At 43.0% G+C, this 22,848-nt stretch overlaps 1 protein-coding gene across 9 annotated transcripts in view; it reads right to left on the bottom strand.

Moving 5' to 3' along the window:
- Window positions 1-22,848, bottom strand: part of KIAA1958 — a 73,227-nt gene that overhangs the window by 32,373 nt on the left and 18,006 nt on the right. For 4 of the 9 annotated variants that reach the window (XM_081894077.1, XM_081894079.1, XM_081894078.1 and 1 more), the window contains exon 3: window positions 5,138-6,333. The exons of 4 other annotated variants lie outside the window; for them this stretch is intronic. In XM_081894077.1, the coding sequence (XP_081750203.1) occupies window positions 5,288-6,333 (1,046 nt within the window). In that variant the 3' untranslated portion in view covers window positions 5,138-5,287. Of the gene's footprint in view, window positions 1-5,137; window positions 6,334-22,848 lie in introns of those variants that run through there. One more of the 9 variants, XM_081894085.1, reaches the window with a different exon arrangement.

Below are 22,848 nucleotides of genomic sequence, written 5' to 3'. Positions count from 1 at the left end.
AGTTCAGAACTTAACTGGTTAAATTCCCCTGGTGTGTGTCATCTGCTAACGTCAGCTTACAGAAGCTGGGCGGAGACAGAAGCTTTTAGAAGCTAAGAAGGAGGAGTTTTTCCCTGTACTTTCACTTCTTCTCTCTGTGTATCTGAGAGAGAAAGACGTGCCTTTGGACATGGCTGAAAGAAGCCCTGGACTTTAATGCTGTAATGTTTGAATAAAGAGCTGTAAATAGACGAACCTGTCTATGTGTGTGCTTGCCTGGAAACTAGGCTGCTTTACACGCTGTTCAACTCTGCTAAAAAGCCGTGACTGAAAGGAGAGACAGCAGAGTTGCGCAGCTTGAGAGGAAGCCTGCCAGACCGCTGTAGGTGATTGATGCGGATCGTAAAGCTGTCTGACGTCGCGGCTCTATCGATAAGGCAAGATCGATAGATATCCCCACAGGTTATGGAGTGTCAGAAAACGCTCGTAAAGCAGTCGGTGTGAGCCTCAGGAATGCTTTGAAGTCAGCGGTCTGCGGCTGAGGAGCGCAACGGGAGCTGACTGGGTGCCGGAGAGCAGATGATTAATTGCCTGCTTCCGAGAGGCAGTGAGAGCTTCTGATACACAGAGAGCTGGAGCTGAAAAAGCAGCTAAAAGCTGGGAGCTGAGACGCAGCTGAAATATCGTTTCTCCACGGAAGGGAAGGCCGGAGGAAGCTGGTACTGAGTAAGTACAGCTTGGGGCACCTTGGGAGAACGGGAGAAGATGGCTGAAAGCCAGAATATACCGCTGGAAAAGCTCACTCTAAAGAGTTGGGCAACGTGGTCCAGACAAATAAGGGGATGGTTCTTGGTCGAAGGGCTCTGGGAAGCAAGCCAATGGGAGCCAAAATCACCCCTTAGCCGGCCAGCAGCTGGAGCAGGTGAAGCAAGCTGTGGGGCTGTGTTGGCTGAAGATAGCCAGAGGCTGCTGCAAGAGCTAGAGATGCTCAAAGCATGCGTTGATGCGTCACTGAGGCCTCATTTGGAGGGCGTAACGACAGCGTGGGCTGCCTGGAATTTGCTGAAGGGCTTGTGTGAGGCGTCAGCGAAAGGCCAGAGTCCTGGAGAAAGCCCAGGAGAGGCAGAAGGATGCCCAGAAAGCCCAATGGGGGCTGAGACAGTGTTGGGGAGCTGTTGTAGTGCTTCTACACGTCTGTGTGATGGACTGAGTCCTGGAGAGGCTGGACTGGCAGGCCCTGTTCCCGATGTCTTAGCCTCTAGGAGCGCTAGTGAGCAGATCGGGGGGGCGAAGAGTTCCAAAGGCAAGTTTAAAGAACTTTCGCTTTGTGCTGAAGCAGAGAGGAGCTTCAGGGGGGGCCAGACTGGTGGAAGGCACCGTTCCAGAAGGAGGAAGGCCAGGCCAGCTGGGAGGAGCCCCGGGCAGTGTTTTTCCACTGGAGTTCAACGTCGGCGTGGCAGTTGCCCCCACCGGAGCAGAGAGCCGATGCAGGATGTTTTCAAGGACTTTTCCCATGGGAATCAGGCAGGTTTCCATGGCAACAGGCCTGGGAAGACAGGCAGGCGTGGAGCTGAGCCAGGTGGTCGTGGTAAACAACAGGAAGAGTCTTATCAGGTTTCTGCGAATATGGCAGTGTTTGAAGACGGCGGAGTGGAAAATTTCCAGCTCAGCCTTGTAATTGACTCTGCAGCTAACCGCAACATGGTTCCAGAGACCCCTGCAGTCGAGAGGTGGAATTGCACAGCAGTTCCGAAGGGACAAACTATTAAGTTCGCGAATGGACAGAAAACTAGAGTTCTCAAATGTACTAATGCCTTTCTTTCTGTTTTACAGGAGTCGGTGGATTTTTGTATTGTTCCAGAGATTCATCACTGTTTGTTATCTGTGCCTTATTTGTTAAATAAGGGGTTCAAAGTTTGTTTTGAAAATGATGTCTGCACAATCTCCAAGGGGGGGAGGTTACTAGCCAAAGTGCGGAAGGGACAGAATGATCTTTTCATTCTTAAAACGTCTCTTGGGGGTGAGGGGAAGGTTGAGAAAGCACAAGCGTTGCGTGCTACAGTTCCCAACCAGCGTGCTACAATTCCCGCTCATAATGTTACATGTGCATGCGTATGGCATCAGAGAACAATTCATGGGTCGGTAGAGGACTTGCAGACTCTGCCCGAGGTCGCCACGGGGTGTAGGATTCAAAATTGTGGAAGTGCCATTGATTGTGACACTTGCAAGCAAGCAAAGGTGAGAGGGTGCAGTTACCCAAAGGTGGAACGTGTGGCCACTAAACCTTTTGAGTTGGTACACATAGATTTGGCCGGTCCTGTCAAGGAACCAAGTCTAGGGGGGGCCAGGTTTCTCCTAACTTTTTTGGATAATTTCTCGCAGAGTTCCTGGGCTCACGGTCTCAAATCCAGGGAGGATGCAGCACAGCTGATCAAGAGCTGGATTGAGGGGGTGGAACAGAGGTTCTCCACCAGGGTTCAAGAGATCATCAGTGACAGAAATGCTGAGTACACTGGTTCTGCGTTGCAGAAGTTCTTGCAGAAGAGAGGGATACGTCACACAGTTAATTCACCCCAGCAAGGGGGGGGGCAGAGCTGAGGAGTGGAGCTCTGGTTAAGGCTGCACAGGTGATGCTGAAAGAAGCCAGGTTGCCTCCTGAGTTTTGGGTGGAGGCTACTAGGGCTGTGTCATTTACCTGGAATCGTGTCTACAACTCACTGGTAGGTGACACACCGTTCTCTTTGTTAAATGGCCGCAAACCCCAGGTTCACTTTCTGCGGACTTTTGGGACTCCTGCGCTTGTCGCTTTGCCTAAGGCTTTGCAAGGGCCAGATGGAGCCAAAGTCCAGAAAATGATCTTCTGTGGGTATGAGCCAGATGCCCGTGCATGGCGTTTTGCTTACCCATCAGGTGATCAGAGTAAGGTGCTGATCAGTAAACACGCTGAGTTCTTAGAGGAGGAGGTAAAGTCAAAGACTCCTGTCAGGCGTGATGTTCTCTCAGATTGTCTCTCTGACCCAGAAGACAGTTCTGATGAGGCAGAGGAAGAAGGGGCTGAGGCTGCTGATGACGACCAGGTCACTGACCAGGGTCAAGAGCAGGATGTGGCATCTCCACAAGCTGTTATGAGACTGCCCAAAAGTGAACCTAGTTCTCCTGTGAGTGTAATGGAGAGGATTCGAAGACGCTTTAAGTCAGAGAGTGAATCCCATGATGCAGAGGATACACCTGCTGATCAAAGTGAGTCAGAGGAAACACCTGAGTTTGTGCCTAGGAGGTCCAGTCGCACAACGAAAGGTATCCCACCAGAGAGGTATCAGGCCACAGGTGCGTGGGTAAGTTTCGCACAGTGCGATTCTGAGAGTTGTGAGGTGGTTCCACAAATGCCAAACAGGTTTGCCAAGGGAGGGCACAAGGCATTGGGGAAGGGATCGATCTCACAAGGTGTTACTGAAGATGTTGCACAGGTATCACGCAGGGACACAAGGGGGGGTGTTATAGTTCAGAACTTAACTGGTTAAATTCCCCTGGTGTGTGTCATCTGCTAACGTCAGCTTACAGAAGCTGGGCGGAGACAGAAGCTTTTAGAAGCTAAGAAGGAGGAGTTTTTCCCTGTACTTTCACTTCTTCTCTCTGTGTATCTGAGAGAGAAAGACGTGCCTTTGGACATGGCTGAAAGAAGCCCTGGACTTTAATGCTGTAATGTTTGAATAAAGAGCTGTAAATAGACGAACCTGTCTATGTGTGTGCTTGCCTGGAAACTAGGCTGCTTTACACGCTGTTCAACTCTGCTAAAAAGCCGTGACTGAAAGGAGAGACAGCAGAGTTGCGCAGCTTGAGAGGAAGCCTGCCGGACCGCTGTAGGTGATTGATGCGGATCGTAAAGCTGTCTGACGTCGCGGCTCTATCGATAAGGCAAGATCGATAGATATCCCCACACTCTCCAGATCTAGCCAGGACAAAGACTCCAAAAAGCATGTGTGTTTATTATGGAGCATCACACAACAAGTGTGCTTGGAACTTAGAGGGGCAGGGAGGTCTCTCTGTTTTCATGTTGATTCCCTAGAAAAATCCCCCCCCCCATTAAAACAACAACAAAATGAGGTTTGCGACTGTACTCTCAGCTTTTCATGGTTTCTGGGAGATGGGGGGGGCATTGTTTTTGCTGTTATTGCTGTATTTTATCAAGGAAATACAAATGCCGGCCACAATTTAAGCAACCTTATAATTCTGTTTTGCATTGTGGCTGCTTGGTGTAGCATCTAGAGCTGAATCTTTGACAGTATATATATATTTTTAAAATGACTTGTCACAAAAGTGCTAAAACACTGGTTTTCAGCTAGGGAAAGTTAAGATTGTTTGTTTGTGTAACAGTCTAGTTTTTTGCCATGACACTTGTTTTTGCATATGGATAAATATTATACTTTTTTTTACAGCCACTGTTATTTTTCACTTTGTTGATCATTATCATGTCTTCCCCACCCCACAAGCTGGCACAACTGAGACACAAGGAGCAAATGAAAAATAGAGGGAAAATGCTCCAGTAAGCTGCATCCCATTTTCTTTGTTCCTTCTCTCCCCCTTAAATCAGGCTGGAAAAGAACCATATTTGCCGGCAATAAAGAAAATAGAAAATTATCCCTCTTCCTTCCACACACAATACTGAATTCATGTCATATTAACAGCAAACTTTCAAAAGACATGAAGCATCAAGGGGAATATACACTCGTTATTATTTTTTAAAAAACCAAATATGTTTAGGTGCAAGTGATGCATTTTGGACATGATTTAATGACAACATCTTCTGCACAAGCTCAAAGGCAATAAACAGGAGGTGCAGAAAAGCACTTTGGGGCACCAATATTGGGCACGGTGTCCCCAGTGCTTAGTTCCCACTTGTGAACCATGTTGTCTTCACAGAGGGTCTTCTCATGATATGGCTGTGTTCAACTGACTTAAGTGCGTAGTGTTGCTTGCTTCTGCCTAAAGCCTATGGCCTGCCTTGTATATGCCTGAAAATTATTTCCCATTTTGAAAATCTACCATTATATTAGCACCCTATAAGTAGGTTTCATTCCCCCCCATATCAGCACTATAAATACTATATATAAGTTATACTAAACTATTTCTATTCATGTCTTTGTAAAAAGAATATATATTTATATTTATATATTATTTGTTTTAATAAAGTGAATTAACACTGGGGAAAGGTGAGTCAGGAGGGTAGCTGTGTAGAATCACAATTGATGGGTGTCCCTGGGCACAGACCCACAGCTTCAAACGCAACATGTTCCCATCTTGAGTCCTCTCAAGCCGTGTCTGAAGAAGAGTCATAAGATGCAGACACGATGAAGTTGCCAGAGCCGGAATGGTTCGCCATGGACTGAGCAGCCTGCTGGCTTAAGTTGTTGCAAATCAGAACCAGCTGGTTGCTTTGAGCTTCAGAGAGTGTGCTACAGCTCTGGTACACGCTGAAGTTGGTCTTCCTACCAGGGATGTTCCCCTTCTCGCACATTGTCTTGACCATCTTGGCCAGCTTATTTTTACCTAGGGCTTGGCAATTGTACCAATGAAGTGCAGCTAGGTTAACAACTGGCTTGATGGACAAGTAGAAGGGAGCGTCCTCATATCGCATTGCAGGGGGGCGCCTTTGTGCGTACTCCTTGTAGTCTTGCACGGGGCAGGTCTGTGGAGCGTGTTGCGTTGCGTACACTCTGGAGTCCGTGCCCGTCCTCTTGGTTTTGGTGCTCCCATCGCCGCTGTCTTGACCCATCCATTCCAAATATTCCAGCCCTGTCTCTGTCACCCGAAGCCTAATGTCCCCCCATTTGAGGGTGGAGCCGTGGAAGCCAGTACAATGGCCAAACGCCTTGGTGTTGTTAAGCCAGACGAGGTTCAGCAGTCCCTCGGGGTTGTATCGGCTCAGTAGGCCTCTCTTGCGTAAGATAAGCTCATCTGCAAAGGTAAGCTTCATGGACTTGTGCGGCTTGTTGCCTTTCCCTTTGCACCTCAGCTCTATCTGCTTCTGCTTCAGGGCTTCTTGAGACCTCTTGAATTCCTTGTCCCTGGTAATGCTGTATCCGTATCGATGCTCCTTGAGATACCTCTCCAGCCCACATTGGTAATTGGCCAAACTATTTGGCTCGTATTCTGAACCATCCTTCTGCCGGGCATCGACAAAGAACGATGCTAAGTAAGCATCCAGCTCTTTGCAAGGTATGATGTAGATCTCCCGGGTTTCTGAGGGATACTTAGAGATGAGAAACTCCCTGAAGTTTCGGAGGGCTGTCTGGGTACTGCGTATGGTTTTCTCATTTTGCTCTCTGCTCAGTTCTGCAGCTCTCTCATCTTGGTCTGGGAGAGGCAAAAGAAGAGATGGGAACGGAATGAGTTTAGGAGATAACGCTTTTTTCTCAAATTTAAATTTTCCTTTAAACAAAAGGGGGGAAATAAATGTTCACAAAGTTCGCAAGGGTATTACGTATTACATACCTGCCATGTTTGGAAAGCCAACTTCAGTTTCACAAATGATGTTATCAAGGATATGAAAAACTAACTAGTCACTGGCTCACATTTTTTGTGCAGGGAGATTTGTAATAGGCGCGGGGTGGAATATGAGATTTGAGTTGGTCTGCATTTTGAAAGAAGCTAGAAAATAGAAAAACTCTCCACTGTTCTGTGCAGATGCCCAATTAAGAAAGGTAACCCCCATTCTCAAACCATTTCATTTGTGAAACCAGAGGTTGCGCTGGTTCCAACAACAACACAAAACTAAAGCCACATTTAATACATTGAAAACACTTTTAATGAAATGCACTTTTCGGCGTGGTAAATCAGCTGTCTCTTTCAGCATAATACATATTTGTGCAATACAGTATGTTAACATACCCACAGCAAAATGTTTTAATTGCAGTGCAGTTTGCTACAAGCGGCAAAAATATAGTGATACGTCTACAGGAGGGATGGAAAATCTGAAGCCCTCCGGATGCTATAGGGATCCAACTCCCAACATCCCTGACATTGACCATGCTAGTTGGAGCTGATGGGAGTCCAACAACATCTGGAAGGCCGCAGGTAGAGATGGGGGAGAAATTCATCTGAGTTTACATTTAGAGGCAAACCTACCTAATTCACACTTCCTCCCCAAAAATGTACAAACTAAAACATAGCCATCCTTCAACATTCACAATTTTCCAAATTTTGCAGTGCAGTTCTCTAGCCAAATAATGTGTACAAAAATGTACAAGTTGTATAGAAATGCATATATTGCTGAAAATAACTTACAAAATGCATCATATCAGGCAGAAGTGCATTGCAAAAATATGAATCTTAAGCAAAAGTGCATACAAAAAGATGTCTATTAGGAGAATGCACTAAAATGCTGATGAATTTTCATGAGGACTATCTATCATCTATCTACGTATCTATCTATCTATCATCTATCTATATCTATCTATCATCTATCTATCTATCTATCATCTATCTATCTATCTATCTATCTATCTATCTATCTATCATCTATCTATCTATCTATCTATCTATCTATCTATCTATTATCATCTATCTATCTACCTATCTATATCTATCATCTATCTATATCAAACTGATGTGGAAATGTGGATAACTGGATTTAAGTGAGAATCTGAAAATTGACCAGAATAGGAGAAGACCCAATCTGAAACAGACTGACGTCATGTGACTTCAACATCATCACCTCTCCATACCTTTAGAAAGGAATAGTTTTGTTTTGATTGATTTCAGTCTCTTAAAATGTGACCTGGGTCTCCAAATAATAAAGAAGTTCCATGTCAGGCTCTTCTGGTTTTGGTCTGAACTGTGGTGGAGGTTCAGGTTTAAGTCATGGCTAAGTCCAAGAACCACATCAGTCTCGCAAGCGGCACAGAAACGGGCAATAAGAAACCCAGATCAAATAGATATGAATCTCTGAAGGGGGCTGATCCCAAGTTCCTCCAGAACATGCATTTTGCAAAGGAAAACAACAAGAAAGGGCTGTAGAAAATGAAGGCCAACAATGCTAAGAATGCCAAGTGTCCACCTTGCCTGCAGATGGCAAGAGCGACTGACTAGTGATAGTTTTCTTCTTTTCACTCAAGGCATTTTGTATAAATAAAATTGAGTGTAACGTGGGGGGGCGGGGGGAGAGAGAGAAGTTCCATGTCCTATACCTCCCAGAAAATCAGCTTCAGTGAAGCCAGGGGGCTGAAAAGTTTGGTCTTTCTGATAAGACTTCTAGCACATCCCTCAATCATGGTTCCTAGCCAAGTTAAAACCAGCAATAAGTAAAAACCATTATAAATGAGCATAGCTATTACTTCCAGCTTTTTTCAAGAACATGTATCCCCTTCATTCTTCATATTCGCTTAAACATACATTCATCTGTCAGCAACCTTGGCCCCAGATTAGGATCATAATTGGGATTTATAGAAGTAAATAATCCAAGCCAGCTCATATGTTTAATTCTCTTTTCATATAAATTGTTAACAGACTCCATTTCCTTTGATCATGATCTTTGTTCTTTAACATGCAAACCTTTGAGAGAATATAAGTTTTGGTATGTGTTTGTTACTGTATTATAACTGTATGATGATTACATTGTGAAAGGGGTTTTCATTGATACTTTAACTACTATTAATACTACTAAGACTGGGAACGCAGCACACAGGGAGGGGTTTTAACCTTATTAGCATGCCACTTTCGTTGCACACACCCCTCACAAAAAAACGATAGAAGCTATTAAGGGTGCCAACTTGAATAAAAAAGGGGGGTAGATAAGCCCCACCCCACATAACTGATCACAAGAGGTGATGCACACACACCATTTAAGTAGCAATGCACATCAACAGGAGGGGGGCTCAAATATTTTATGGGGGAGGCAAAGGAACCTCAGCAGCCACTAGGAGATAATAATAATAATAATTAATAATAATTAATAATAATAATAATAATAATAATAATAATTTTATTTGTATCCTGCCCTCCCCAGCTGAAGCCGGGCTCATAGCAGCTAACAACAATAAAAGTAACACAGTTTACATAAATCACAATCAATTCATTGAAATGCATTCTAAAATCAATTCATTCTAAAATCAATTCATTCTAAAATCAATTCATTCTAAAATCAATTCAAAATCAAATCAAATTAATGGCAACCATTGGGCTAGAGTTCTGTGAGGATTACCAAAGGAAGGGGTCAGACTATGCCAATGGAATCTGCCGTTAGCCCTTGGTTGAAGATTCCACAATAAGGAGACAATTTTGATTAGGACTGCATCATGGGGGAAAGGTTAAAAACCCCTCCCCTGAAACAACAGTGCATTGTTGAAGGAAAGAGTGCAGGCTATATGTACAAAATGTGCACCTGTCACATGAAAAGTGGTGGTCCATTAGCTATTTCTCTGCTCTGTCTGATAAAGTCTCCAGTATGCTGGTCTAATCCCACACCAAAAGAACTTGGCCCAATAGAGGCTGCAAGAGGAGGAGGAGGAGGAGGAGAAGGAAGCAGTGTTTTGGAGTCTCCAGTTGTATGGGATACAGGAGATGAGGTCACCCTCTCCCCACCCCCATACAACTAAGAGATCAAGGAAGACCTATTCCAGCAATAACAAGGATCAAGAAACACCACTGGGTAGTGACTATGAGGCAACCATATACCTTCCTCCACCTCGCTCTGAGATATTCTTCATGTGCCAGTGAAGTGTGTGCACTGCAGATCAACTCCCACAAAGGTGATGTTATGAAAGAAGAAAGACCATTCTGACTCGCTCTTCAAGTGCCCTGGTTTCCCCAGCAAGAAAGAGGTGTGTGTGTGTGTGTGTGTGTGTGTGTGCAGCTGACTTCATGCTCATTGTGAAATGCTGACAGGCATACAATTTGCATGTCAGCTGTTTTGACACGACATCATATTTAATGTTGATCACTGTGACAAGGACTAAATGTTTTCTAAAATGAAATTAGCCCATGCAAATGAATCATGATCAAGGGCTGTGACTAAATGGCTTGAGGAGTTTTATTGTCCTATTTTCAATGCAAAAGAGGCTCTCTGTATTATTATGTATCCATGTCCTCCCTCTTTCGGCTGTATGATTCCGTATCTGTTTGAAATATATATAAAATAATGTTTTCCAGGTTTTGGTTTGGTTTTAGATACGGTAAAGGAAACCTGCATTGTCTCCAGTGCTCAGCAAAGGCACTGATTTGAATAAAATATTGGGTGGTGCCCAGGTAAGCCCCACACCACATAATTAATCATATGATGTGGTGTACCCACACCATTTGAATGCAATGTCCATCAGTTTTGGTGGGACGGACCCTGACCCCCTCAAATATTTTATTGGGGGTGAAGGGACCTCAGCCCCTAGGAATTGGCTCCTATGCTCTCCACCCCTTCACCTGCAGCTGACTGCCTTATCCCATATCACTTGGGAAGACAGGTGAAAAAATGTGAAGAAGCAGAGATCACTGGTGTCGAAGCAATGATTCTTCAACATCAACTTCATTGGACTGGTCATGTTGTTCGGATGCCTGATTACCGTCTTCCAAAGCAATACTCTGTTCCAAACTTAAGAATGGTAAGCGTTATGCCGGTGGGCAACAAAAGAGGTTTAAAGATGCTCTTGAGGCAAATCTTTTTTAAAAAATGTAGTTTAAACACCGACAACTGGGAATCACTAGTCTGTGAGCACTCCAATTGGAGAAGAGCCTTCACCAAAGACTTTGTGAACTTTGAAGAAGCACAAACTCAGGACGAAAGGCGGAAACGAGCTAACAGGAAGGCACGTTTGGCAAACCCTCACTGTGATCAGTTCCTGCCCAGAAACCTATGTCTCCACTGTGGAAGGATGTGTGGATCCAGAACTGGCCTCCACAGACACCTACAGGAAGACTGTTAAGACCATATTCATGGAAGGCCGTCTTATTCAGCTATGAGTGGTCACCAAAGAAGAAGAAGACACCCGGTGGAGGCTCTTCCCCATTTCACCTAGCCTGAAAGTTCGTATAGTTAAAGCTATGGTTTTCCCAGTAGTGATGTATGGAAGTGAGAGCTGGACCATAAAGAAGGCTGATCGCCGAAGAATTGATGCTTTTGAATTATGGTGCTGGAGGAGACTCTTGAGAGTCCCATGGACTGCAAGAAGATCAAACCTCTCCATACTGAAGGAAATCAACCCTGAGTGCTCACTGGAAGGACAGATTGTGAAGCTGAGGCTCCAGTACTTTGGCCACCTCATGAGAAGAGAAGACTCCCTGGAGAAGACCCTGATGTTGGGAAAGATGGAGGGCACAAGGAGAAGGGGACGACAGAGGATGAGATGGTTGGATAGTGTTTTCGAGGTTACCAGCATGAGTTTGACCAAACTGAGGGAGGCAGTGGAGGACAGAGGTGCCTGGCGTTCTCTGGTCCATGGGGTCACGAAGAGTTGGACACGACTAAACAACAGCAACAACCCTGAAATTAGGTAGGCCTGAAACTAGGTAGCCTCCATCCCAGTTTAGGAAACCTGAGTAAACAGAGTGGAGGAAGTGGAGGAGCCATGGAGCCCATCAAAAGCCCCACCTAGAGTCTAGCTGGAACTAGGTCACACAAGGAGGGGGTGGGAGATAGTGATCTGTCAACGAAACAATGCAGGCGACATTGCCAATGCCTTTATTGAACAGCATCCAGGTTGGAGAAGATTGTGAACCAGAAAGATACACAGGGAGAGCTGCCAACCAGTTGCCCCAGCAAGATTTCTGTGCTCAACAGACAGCAGGTCCATTTTTAGCACAAGCTCCATGCTAGGAACACCTTCACCTGTTGCATAACTGCCTGTCATAAAGAGATTTTCAAGGGTGCAGGAGCCTACCAGGAGCAGGTAGGTCACAACCCCCCCACAGAGGTCACCGCTACTTGTCATGGGGTGGGTCTCCCTTGTGGTCAGCACAGAAAGGGGGTGTAGGGCAGATCCTGCCCCTGTAGGAGAGTGGCCTGTGGAATGCAAAGGGAGACAGAGAGAGAATAATGAACAACAGCAAACAGCTGAAACACACGATCCCTGGACTTGGATGCTCAGTTGTTTTGTGAGATGGAAGGAGAGCATGTTGCACCTGACCAGGCTAGATTTGGAATCACAGGACTATTAAAGTGGTAGGTGAGTGCTTTCAATGTATGGTGTGGATATGGCCATGGTCTACCAGTGACAGGTTTATATTCTGGTGGTAGCATGATGTGGTTATGAGTGGAGCTACCTCCTGATGTTCTCCTGGTTTTGCTGGACTGCAGCTTCCATCACCCCCAATCATTGGTCATGTTGGCTGGGGTTGATGGGGATTGTAGTCCAAAGATACCAAGGGCACCTTGTTGTTGAAGGCTGAGTTACACTATATCCTATGCTCTGCCATGGTGATGTGGCAGGGCTATCATGGATACAATTCCCCCCCGCCTCCACCAAAGTCAATAGGAGGGATTATTATTTTTTTGCACCAGGCCTATGGCTGGTGCAAGATTAAGGCATCAACGGGGGCATCTGTGTGGATTAAAAGGGTGAGATGTGGTGCCAGTTATGCCCCTTCTTTGTGCTGTCTCCATCCTGCCCGTGACTTTGCCCTGTTTCATTCATTCTAAATGGTTCAGGACCTCAATACCTCAAGGACCGCGTCTTTCCATATGAGCCAATCTGGACCCTGAGATCATCCTCTGAGGTCCTTCTTTGTGTGCCTCCTCCTTGAGAGATCCAGACGGCGGCCACCCAGAATGGGACCATTTGTGGAGGCTCAGGGAGGTTTGGCTGGCACCTTCATTACAGTGGTACCTCGGGTTAAGAACTTAATTTGTTCTGGAGGTCCGTTCTTAACCTGAAACTGTTCTTAACCTGAAGCACCACTTTAGCTAATGGGGCCTCCCACTGCCGCCGCACCGCCAGAGCATAATTTCTGTTCTCATCCTGAAGCAAAGTTCTTAACCCGAGGTACTATTTCTGGGTTAGCAGAGTCTGTAACCTGAAGCATATGTAACCTGAATGTCTGTAACCCGAGGTACCACTGTACACACCTTTAGGTGCCTGGCAAAAACATTCCTCTTTAACCAGGCCTTTAGCTGATTGGCATCTAATGCCCTTTTAAAATGTGTTGAGGGGGATTATTGGGTTGTTTTTGTTTTTATTATGTATTTTGTGTTTTATATTGTGATTTTATGTTGTGAACCACCCTGAGACCTAAGGGTATAGGGCAGTATACTACTACTACTACTACTACTACTACTACTAATAATAATAATAATAATAATAATAATAATAATAATAATAATAATAATATAATAATAATAATACCAGTGTACCTTTGACAATGGAATGTTCCGATTTCTGTATTGTAAGATTCTGATACTATGCACTCTCACCTAGGGGTTAACCCCAATGAACACATTGTGACACACTTCCAAGTAAACATGCATAAGAATGTGCTGAACCCCTGCAATTCTATACACTTGAATTCAGTGCATGCCCATGTAAACACACATAGGACATTGAGCTCAATGGGGTTAACATCTGAGTAAACATGTGCAGGATTGTTCTGTTAATGTCTCTTCCATCGCTGATGTCACCATCTCTATATAAGACATTGATCCTGAAGCTTCAAACACATTAGTTTCAGAAGAAACCTGCACAACGTCCCACATCACTGACAAATGCCACCTAGTTACATTGGGGGTGGGGGAGTAATCTGCTATAGCAACATGAAATTGATCAGCCACAATGTGATCATTACAATCACAGATTTTCAGAAGCTATATTGTGCCAGTCTTCAGAAAATTACTTCTACAAAAATAAGTAAAAATAATGCAAATACTAAATGATTGAATGAATGAATGAATGAATGAATGAGTTCAGTACAGAATAAAGGAACTCCAGTTTAAGCCACTCAGAGTGACCATTCTTCAGGGTAGGTAACACACACACTCAACAATTAGAACTTTCCATGTCGGCAGAATTTTGACTGCCAACATACCATACCAAAACAGCCTTCTGTCTACGTCTAGACAGTCATCCAATTATTATAGCAGCGCTTGTCACAACATAAGTCACATGGATTATGGGTTTCTTAATTCTTGCATGAGGAAAGTGAATGACAGCCTGCAATGAGGCTATTATGCTATTATGAACTAAGAGTCTCATCAACTCTTCCAACATTAGCAAATATAATATATGCTCTTGGAGTTATATAGCCACTAGACATGGTTTAGGGATCTGGAGTTTGTTGAGTGACAGGTTCTGAGTTTAGAAATAACCTTCACCAGAATTTGCTGGCCCTTAACCACGTATGATGACAATCAGCAGCTGAAGCGAGGGAAGAGGGAAATCCCTCTTTAAGCTCAGAAGAGAGCTGTCAGGGTTGGTTTTACCAGCAGGAAGTGTGAGCAGCATTCTTCAGGTGGGAGATTTTGCATGCCATTACAGGGCAAGCAAGCCATCAAATCACTTTGCTTATTTCACTGGTTTTTTACCAACCTTGGGCTGTGTGAAGAGCATCATCTGCTGCTCTAAGCACTAAAAAGTCACCAGTCATTTCTGGGAAGGGCAGGAAGAGGAAGCTGGTTATCCTGTGTTCCAGTTCCAGTCCCTGACCCCTGATTGGCTATGACATCCAAGTTACAGCCTTTACATTTACAGAAGAAATAGTTATTATCCTGTTTTTTGTTTTGTTTTGGAGAAGAAAAAGTCTGAAGATGACAGACCAGATTTCAAATGGTATAACTTCTCTCTTAGATTCACTGACTCTAGTTTACTTACATCCACTAAGAATTTGGTTGGATTCCCAGGTGCCAAGTTTCAATAATTGTTTCTATTCTTGCTTGACCTACTTCAATTAATAAATCAGAGCAGAGGCTCATGCTATAAAAAGTTCATTTCCTGGTCCAGCGCACATGACTTGGCTTTTGAGAGACAATGGGCTATTCTGGACTGTTGCTATTCTGAGGTGTGATACAATCACATATCGAAAAGTTCAGGCTCTGCAATTCAAGTTGATTTGGTGTTCTTGCACAACAAGCCCACTCCCCACCCACCCCTTCAAAAAAGTCGGGTTTTTTGTGATAAGCAAAGTAACAGGAAAATGCAATGGAAAGTGTGGGATGAAAATTGCCTGATGTAATGCCTTCTCACAAATGAGTCAGAATGAATGAATACTCAATATGCTGGTCAGCATTGAAGAGCCTTAATGCAATGACTGATGGAGCCTGGTCCACTGTCACCCAGTGAGCTTCATGGATGAGCAGGGATTTGAAACCTGGTCTCCCAAATCATAGTCTAACACTCTAACCAATACACCACACTGACTCTCTCTCCAGCACTTATATAGGCAGGATGTCAGTGGCACAGTACAAGAGCATATTTATGACTTATTACATATTCTTACAGACCATCAGTAGTGCAACTTCACAGCAACACAAGACCTGATACAAGAAATTTCCCCTCCCTTTGATTTTGCAGCTTGGAAATGGACTTCAATGTGATGACAGGCTGGCATTTACCTGCCTCACCCGTGATGTGACATACAATATTGGGGGTGGGGCAGGTGGGGGTGATTTGGGAGCCAAATTAGGACCCCTAGAGGCAGTAATGGCCAGGATGCTCCCAGATAGTCCTCTGTAGGGTTGTTAACCTACTTGCTCTAGACAGGATTCTGAGTCCTTGGAATCTCCATGGCAGACAGTTATGCAAGGAGTGAATGCATTCCTAGCATGAAGCTAGTGCCATATAGGGACACTTGTACCTGCTACCCTACTATATATCAAGCCACTGCCCAACACAGATGCTTATCTATAAATGGATTTTCGTATTATCATGATCACCTGGATAGCTCAGATGACTAGAGCATGGTGCTGATAACGCCAAGGTTGCAGGTTTGATCCCCATATGGGACAGCTGCATATTCCTACAGATCAGGGGTAGACAACCTTTTTATACCTACCACCCACTAATGCATCTTTTTGGATGGTAAAATTTCCTTACCACCCACCAGTGCTCGATGGAAGGATTGAGCTTGTGCCATAGAACCCTCTAGAATCCTGAAACACCCACTAGTGGGCAGTAGGGTCCAGGTTGACAACCCCTGGACTAGATGAAGCTCAGGGTCCCTTCCACAATTTTATTATTCTATGTGTTTATCAGTAAAGGGTCTTCCCTATCATCATGCATTGAATGATTGCTTCCGTGTTTCAGGGGCATGTGGACAGCATCGCCAGCGCAATTCCTGATTGGTAAGGTATGGCAGCATTTCCAGGGATGCAGAGGGTGCTGTTTTCCTGTTTTTCTTTATTACATACCACCCTTCATCCAAAGATTAAAGGGTCATTCACAGCATAAAAACACAAAACGTTCCGGTTGGGTGCCTTCCCCCTTCCATGCATAGGATATGGTGGTAATTCTGTCAGTGTATCTCCTGGTCCTGACATAATACATATATAGAATTGTTCTGTTAGTGAATTGTCTTGTACCCTTCGTTATTGTACATTTTTCAGTTGTCATGTTATTCACAATCAGCATGGCCTGTTGGTCTGAATAAACTGCGTCAATTCCTCTACAGAATGATTCTCCAAAATTTATCATTTCCATTATGTGTTTTTTTCATAAATAACCATGAAACGTTGTCAAAGGCCTTCTCTGCATCTATAAACACCAGCGCCACTTGTTTTTCATTCCTGACCTCCAGATATTCTATAATGTTAATTATATTCCTTATATTGCCTTTCATCTGACAGCCTGGTAAAATGAATTAATATGGTGTGTCAGCATTGCATAACATGTGGGGAGAAGGATAAGAGGAATTGGTACTTATAGAGTATATAGCAGGCCTTTTCAGGGGTGTTTCAAATATAAGCGATTTCACTTAAATGCACAGTGCCTTGGAACATAACCCCTGCGTAAATTGGGAGTTGCCTTTACACTACATGCTTTATGCCTGAATAGGGCAGACACATATTGTTGCCATCGCATCCAGTCTGGCCTTGGTAATGTGATGCTGCAACTTTTGTACAGGCCTCCTAAGTAGGGCACTAAACAGAGAAACAAAGAAAAAAACAGAATATGGAATAAATATTTTATTACATTAATCATAATAAGCTGTGCTGTATTCCTAACCAAAGAATATTCTTAAATCAACTTTGGAATGCGGTTGTAATTTAAGGCTTAGCAGCACGAAGCCACAAGACTGTAATTAATATAGTAAATCACACTCTGGAGTTTCTGTAGAACCTGACAGTACTCAGGTGATATATTGCTTATAAGAGGGTCCACACAGTTCTTAGGCCCTAAGCAGGATTTCTTATATTATTATATTGCCAAAAGTAGTGAATCACAGATGCTCTGTTCAGATTTATGTGTTATATCCACTGGAGATGTAAAGATATAACATGTGAGCTATTGCTGTCAGCTTCTAATAGTGCAGAGAGAACCCATACAAACTGCCCAGGGAATCTCATTTTCATGGTGTTCTCACCTTGGAATGAGCATAGCTACAGAAAGACTGCTTTTACATGAATGTTCCCGTTTTCTTTTCAAATTTTGCATCAGATCAAGTTTCTGACTTTAAAAAAATAATGTGCCTCCCGTTCCCCCAGCTTGCATTCTTTCTGATTAGGCACAATATGAAAACTTAGAAACCTCTCCAGTGAAAGCTGTTGGCAATTTGGGGCGGGGGAAGGGGGTAAAGCCTTGCCAGGAATAAAGGATATCCAAAATCAGGAGCCATTGCCATCAAGACCAGGCAGATACTTGTTCGTATCAGCAATTTCTGAATTTCCAGGGGACCTATTATTTATTTTATTTAAAATATTTATAGCATGTCTCTCCCTAGAACAGCTCTAGACAGTTCACAACAAAAACACAACAAATAAAGATCTGGAAGCAGAGCAGTGGGCTACTTTTTCATTGGTCAGCTGAATACCAAAGCTGCACTTTTTCTGGAGTAGATTCTAATCTTTAGTGGGTTTATAAACTAGGGTTCATAGCTTAGTGGTAGATCTTGTGGTTTGTATGCAGAAGGTCTGAGGTAAACTGAAGCACACCCAAGTATGGCTTCAAAGGACTCCCGCCTGAAAGTTGAGAAAGCTGCTGTTTCATCATTGTTGACGATATTGAGCTAGCTCAGGGTTTCCCAACCTTGGGTCTCCAGCTGTTTTCATACTACAATTCCTATCATCCCTGACCACTGGTCCTGCTAACTAAGGATGATGGGAGTTGTAGTCGAAAAACAACTGAAGACCCAAGTTTGGGAAACCCTGAGTTAGATGGAACAATGGTCTGACTCAGCATAATGCAGCTTCATACGTTTATATATTTCTTAATTATCTATGCAACCAGGAGTATATTTATTTACAATGTTTACCCTCACTTTTGGGACTTGTTCACATTTGAGCTGGATCTCACTTGGAATCCATGTTTTCTCCATTCAAATTCGACTTCATCAGTCCACACACATGTTGATTGTGGAAATATGTATGTCTGTGAACACCCAAAACATGTAAATTGGTGGCAGTCTGAGTTTCATAAATTGTGCTAGTGAACATTGGCCATAACCATTACCCTCCTTATCTAATTAACTCTGGACTTGGTTCAGCTTTTCCTCTTCATACATACTTGCTGTTAAAGGGCAGTGTTTGTGCATATCCCCAACGTAATTGTGCAATGGATATTTTTCAGCTCGTCTCCCTTCCTCCCATAATTGTTTCTGGACTCTTAATAGCATAAACTAAATAATTAAATTCTGGAGAGGAGGGGGGAATCACCTCAGATGTTTTCAATTCATCATTTTGAAAGGGAGACATTTACGATTGCCTTATGTTATACATAATCTGTTTTGCTGTGTGGCTTTCAGATGCCTCCTTGCTTTCCTGTAATAAATATTCACACTTTTGTTTAAGCCTAAAACTGGCAGTAGGCTTGTTGCGTGATTTAGTTGGGGCTTCATTGTTTGACAGCTATCATAGGCCAGAAGACAAAATGCAGCAGAATGAGTGTGTGTGTGTGTGTGTGTGTGTGTGTGTGTTTATGTATATCTGTGAATGGAAGCCAAAACAAACAGCATATGCATGCACAGCTGAAGTGAGAATGCAAAGACCAACCTTTCTGACTCTTAATTTGTTTTCCCAGAGTTGCAATTAAATCAAGTGAGCTTCACAGGACAAACCCCAAACAATACAGGAGGCCGGGGAGCAGCGTGTCTATTTGAATTTCTATGGAGCCAGACTACAGAGCAAGAGGAAAGAAAACAGAAACTTGGCACATAAACATATCTGCTCTAGCAACACCATGTTGTACTGGGTGGGGAAGACAAATGCTCTGATTGTTGGGAGCAAACAGTTGCCAGGGTGCCATAAGGAAATCCCAGCACACAGAGCCATACATTTTTCTGTCAGTACTTACTGGCAGTAATATAAATAGATGGACACCATTATAGGGACAGCATGATAGGGCAGGGTGGGGTGGGGGATAAAGCAAAGATCACCAGTGCAAGGAAGGAGTGTAAAGCATATGATTTATAATTCCTTTTCTGCAAATGAATCTGCCAGCACTATCAGCTTTGCAAAAACAAAAACAAAAATCTGAAAGTTCATTGCAGAGGAAACAGTATGCAACAAATGAAATCTGAATTCTTCCCATCTGCCCTGTGAAAGGGATGTCACATATTTTAAATTTTAAGCATTGCCTATTTTAAGCATTCTGACTTATCACAAATCCACAGAATACAATCAGCACTCTCCCAGCTAGTTTTCCTGCCTTCACCTTGCCCAATGAACAAGTAAGTACTTCAGGGTTTGCAAATATCCTTTGATTTTGATTTTTTTTAAGGTGTAGAACTGAGCAGGGCTGGATTTAGGTTTGATGAGGCCCTAAGCTACTGAAGGTAATGGGGCTCTTTATATGTCCAGCTGTCCTTTGTCAACAACAAATGGCCGCTGTTTTTTTGTGTTGAATATATGGTATACGGTAATTTATGGACCTAATAGATATCTAAAGCCGTTTGCACATAACAAAATATGTATTTCATCAAAGTAATTGTTGAACTTATCTTATATTTTGGAAATGTACATCCAGGGTTTAAAAAAAATGGGGGGGGCCAAGAGAGTGGGGCCCTAAGCTATAGCATGTTTAGCTTATACCAGAGATGGCCCAACGTGGCCCTCCGGCTGTTTTGGGACTATGACTCCCATCATCCCTAGCTAACAGGACCAGTGGTCAGGGATGATGGGAATTGTAGTCCCAAAACAGCTGGAGGGTCAAGTTTGGCCATCACTGGCTTATACATAAATCCGGCACTGGAACTGAGGCAGAAAGATGGCCAGCTGTCCTACATTACAGAGGAGAACCTTCCATTGAAAGGTCATCAGAGTACAGTTCTGTACAGGGTGCCCTGTATTTGAAGACCCAGGTTCAGTTTAATAACAAAGAACCATAGGAAGGATGACCAGCAGGAGCTGGGAGTTGCCCCCTAACAGACAGCACAGAAGGCTGAAAGGCACACAGGTCTTCCCCAGAAGAGAGAGAAAATGTACTGTGCTTTCTCTTTATGTTATAGCAATTACTTATAAATATGCACCTATGCTTATAAATTAGCACATGCAAATTGGTGTTCTCTTTTTTTTAGTGTTGCATTTCCTCTTTTTGGGCAGTGTGCAGGTAGCCACAGGTCTGAACTCATATATACCCACTGGTTTTGTAGCTAACCCTGTCCCAACGGCACACAGTACATTACATTAAAGCCACAAGTTTGGACATTTCTTCAACTGAAAATGGTGTGCCAGGAGATCGTGTTATATTTAGCTCAGCGGCAGAGCTAGGCTCCATTTTTTATGCTGAATGGCCAGTGGCCTCTGAACTCCTCTTTATTTCAAGCAGGAAAGAGAGAGAGGGCATCTGATTAATCCACAACAGTAGTTTAATTGTTCATTTGACCACTTCCATCTGGATGTGACCCTAGAGGCTATCTGCAGAAATTGCCTTAGCCAAGAGCTATAAATTCTGTCATGTAAAATCAGAGCCCAATTTGCCGTAGTGGTTGAGAGCTCTGAATCTTAAGTTAAGGTTCTGTAACTTTCTCTGCAACGCATGTATGCATGTATGTTTTGATAATTCGTTTGTTAAGATTTATGCTACAAAAAGCCTAGCCCAGCCCTGGGGGCTTAGGATAGATGATATACGGTACTTCTATCAATCATGCAAGCAAGCAAGCAAATTTTCACATCACTTGTGATCAGCAACTGGCATCAAAGACGCAACTGGCCCTCATGCAATGGAAAACAAAACTTGTGCACCTTTAGTGGTTATACAGAAGAGGAAATTTCAACAGATGCAGCCTCTGTTGCCCCAGCACATTCCAAATCACTATCTAGTGGTGCACTCAGATAAGGACAGGGCTTGTTCTGTACCTGAGGAATGAATAGCAGTAGGGCTGATTTAACACATTTTGAAGTAACTAATACACATTCGCATCTGAAGACAGGGGTCCTCATAAGACCATTCGGTCCGGTTGAGACAGGGCTACAAGATCATTCCACCCAGAATCAAAAACTACCCTAACTGTACCACTGATCACATATGTTTGAACCTCTTTAAGTATCTATTTCTCCAGCCAACATGCTAGTTCTGCACACTGCATGCATACTATTATAAAATATTAATTGGGTCCATGTACAAGGCAGAAACCACTCTCCTTTTTTATAAAAAAAAGAAGGATGTCACTGTTAAGCAGTGCTATATTGTTAAGTTAGTATATTGTTAAGTCACTGTTAAGTCAACTGTATTGAAAATGTCCCGCAATTGTATTAATATTGTTGAATTTAAGTTTAAATGATGTTAATGATGAAAAATTGAAAATAAAATTTGAAAAAAGAAAAAAGAAAATATAGTTATTATGAGGCATTAAAAAGTCGGAAATGTTCACAAGCAATGTTCTTTGCAATCTTGTCTTTTTCATAATTTAATTTTAAATATATCAAAAGGAAGCTTGGGGGAGCCCTATCTGAATCTTCCCCCTGCTCTCAAACCACATCTAAAATCTGCAAGGTAAGTTGCCTATGGTTTACATACGCATAGCGCTAAAGGACTGGAATATGAAGGATTCCCTTTGGTAAGTCTTTTGAGTAGAGAGGATTGCAAAGGACAAAATTTAAACCTGTGTTTAAGTTTAATATACTTTTTGCTACATAGATAACCAAGGTTATAAAACTGGTGAACAAGTTTTTATTTTCAGCATTAAAAGGTTTATAATGGACTTTGGCTAGCCAGACTTCTATTTAGGATGAATTAACTTTTTTTTACCATTAAAGGATTGCAAGGTCCATATAAAAGCACTCAACAGTTACAATGAATCACTATTTATTCAATAAAATCTAAGTCTTAGCAACATTCAGATACAAATACTCTAAAGAAATGTTCCCTTTTGTCAGCAAATAAAGCACCTACTGTTTTAAACATCTCACATTTTGCTGCCAATTGTCTTTGCACAACAAGGGAACTAGATACAAGATGCAGTATTAAAAATACTATTGGTTCAAAGGCAATAAAACTTTTAGAAGGTTCTGACATCAAGTTGCAACATTAAAAAAACAAAGAAAAGAAAAGCACATTTCAAACTTCACTTCATGACATTCCAAAACATAGAGAATGTTAGACTGAAACCAATTGTGAAATAGTTCATTAAAAAGGATTTCCAACAAGAAGCTAAGAAGAAAACCTATTGACCAGGCAAGAGCAGAAATCTAGACTCCTAGCATATGTATCAAATTGCTTGGCCTAATACAAATACTGTAACTTATAGAGCTTTCCAATCACATCTCTGTTCCCTTCCATGCCTAAAGAGGGCTTTGGGACCAGAGCA

The sequence above is a fragment of the Podarcis melisellensis genome (genome assembly GCF_964234715.1).
Source record: "Podarcis melisellensis genome assembly, chromosome: 17".
NCBI classification, from domain to species: Eukaryota; Metazoa; Chordata; class Lepidosauria; order Squamata; family Lacertidae; genus Podarcis; species Podarcis melisellensis.
The sequence above is the reverse complement of the archived record's forward strand: the minus strand, read 5'-3'. Positions and strand labels throughout refer to the sequence as shown.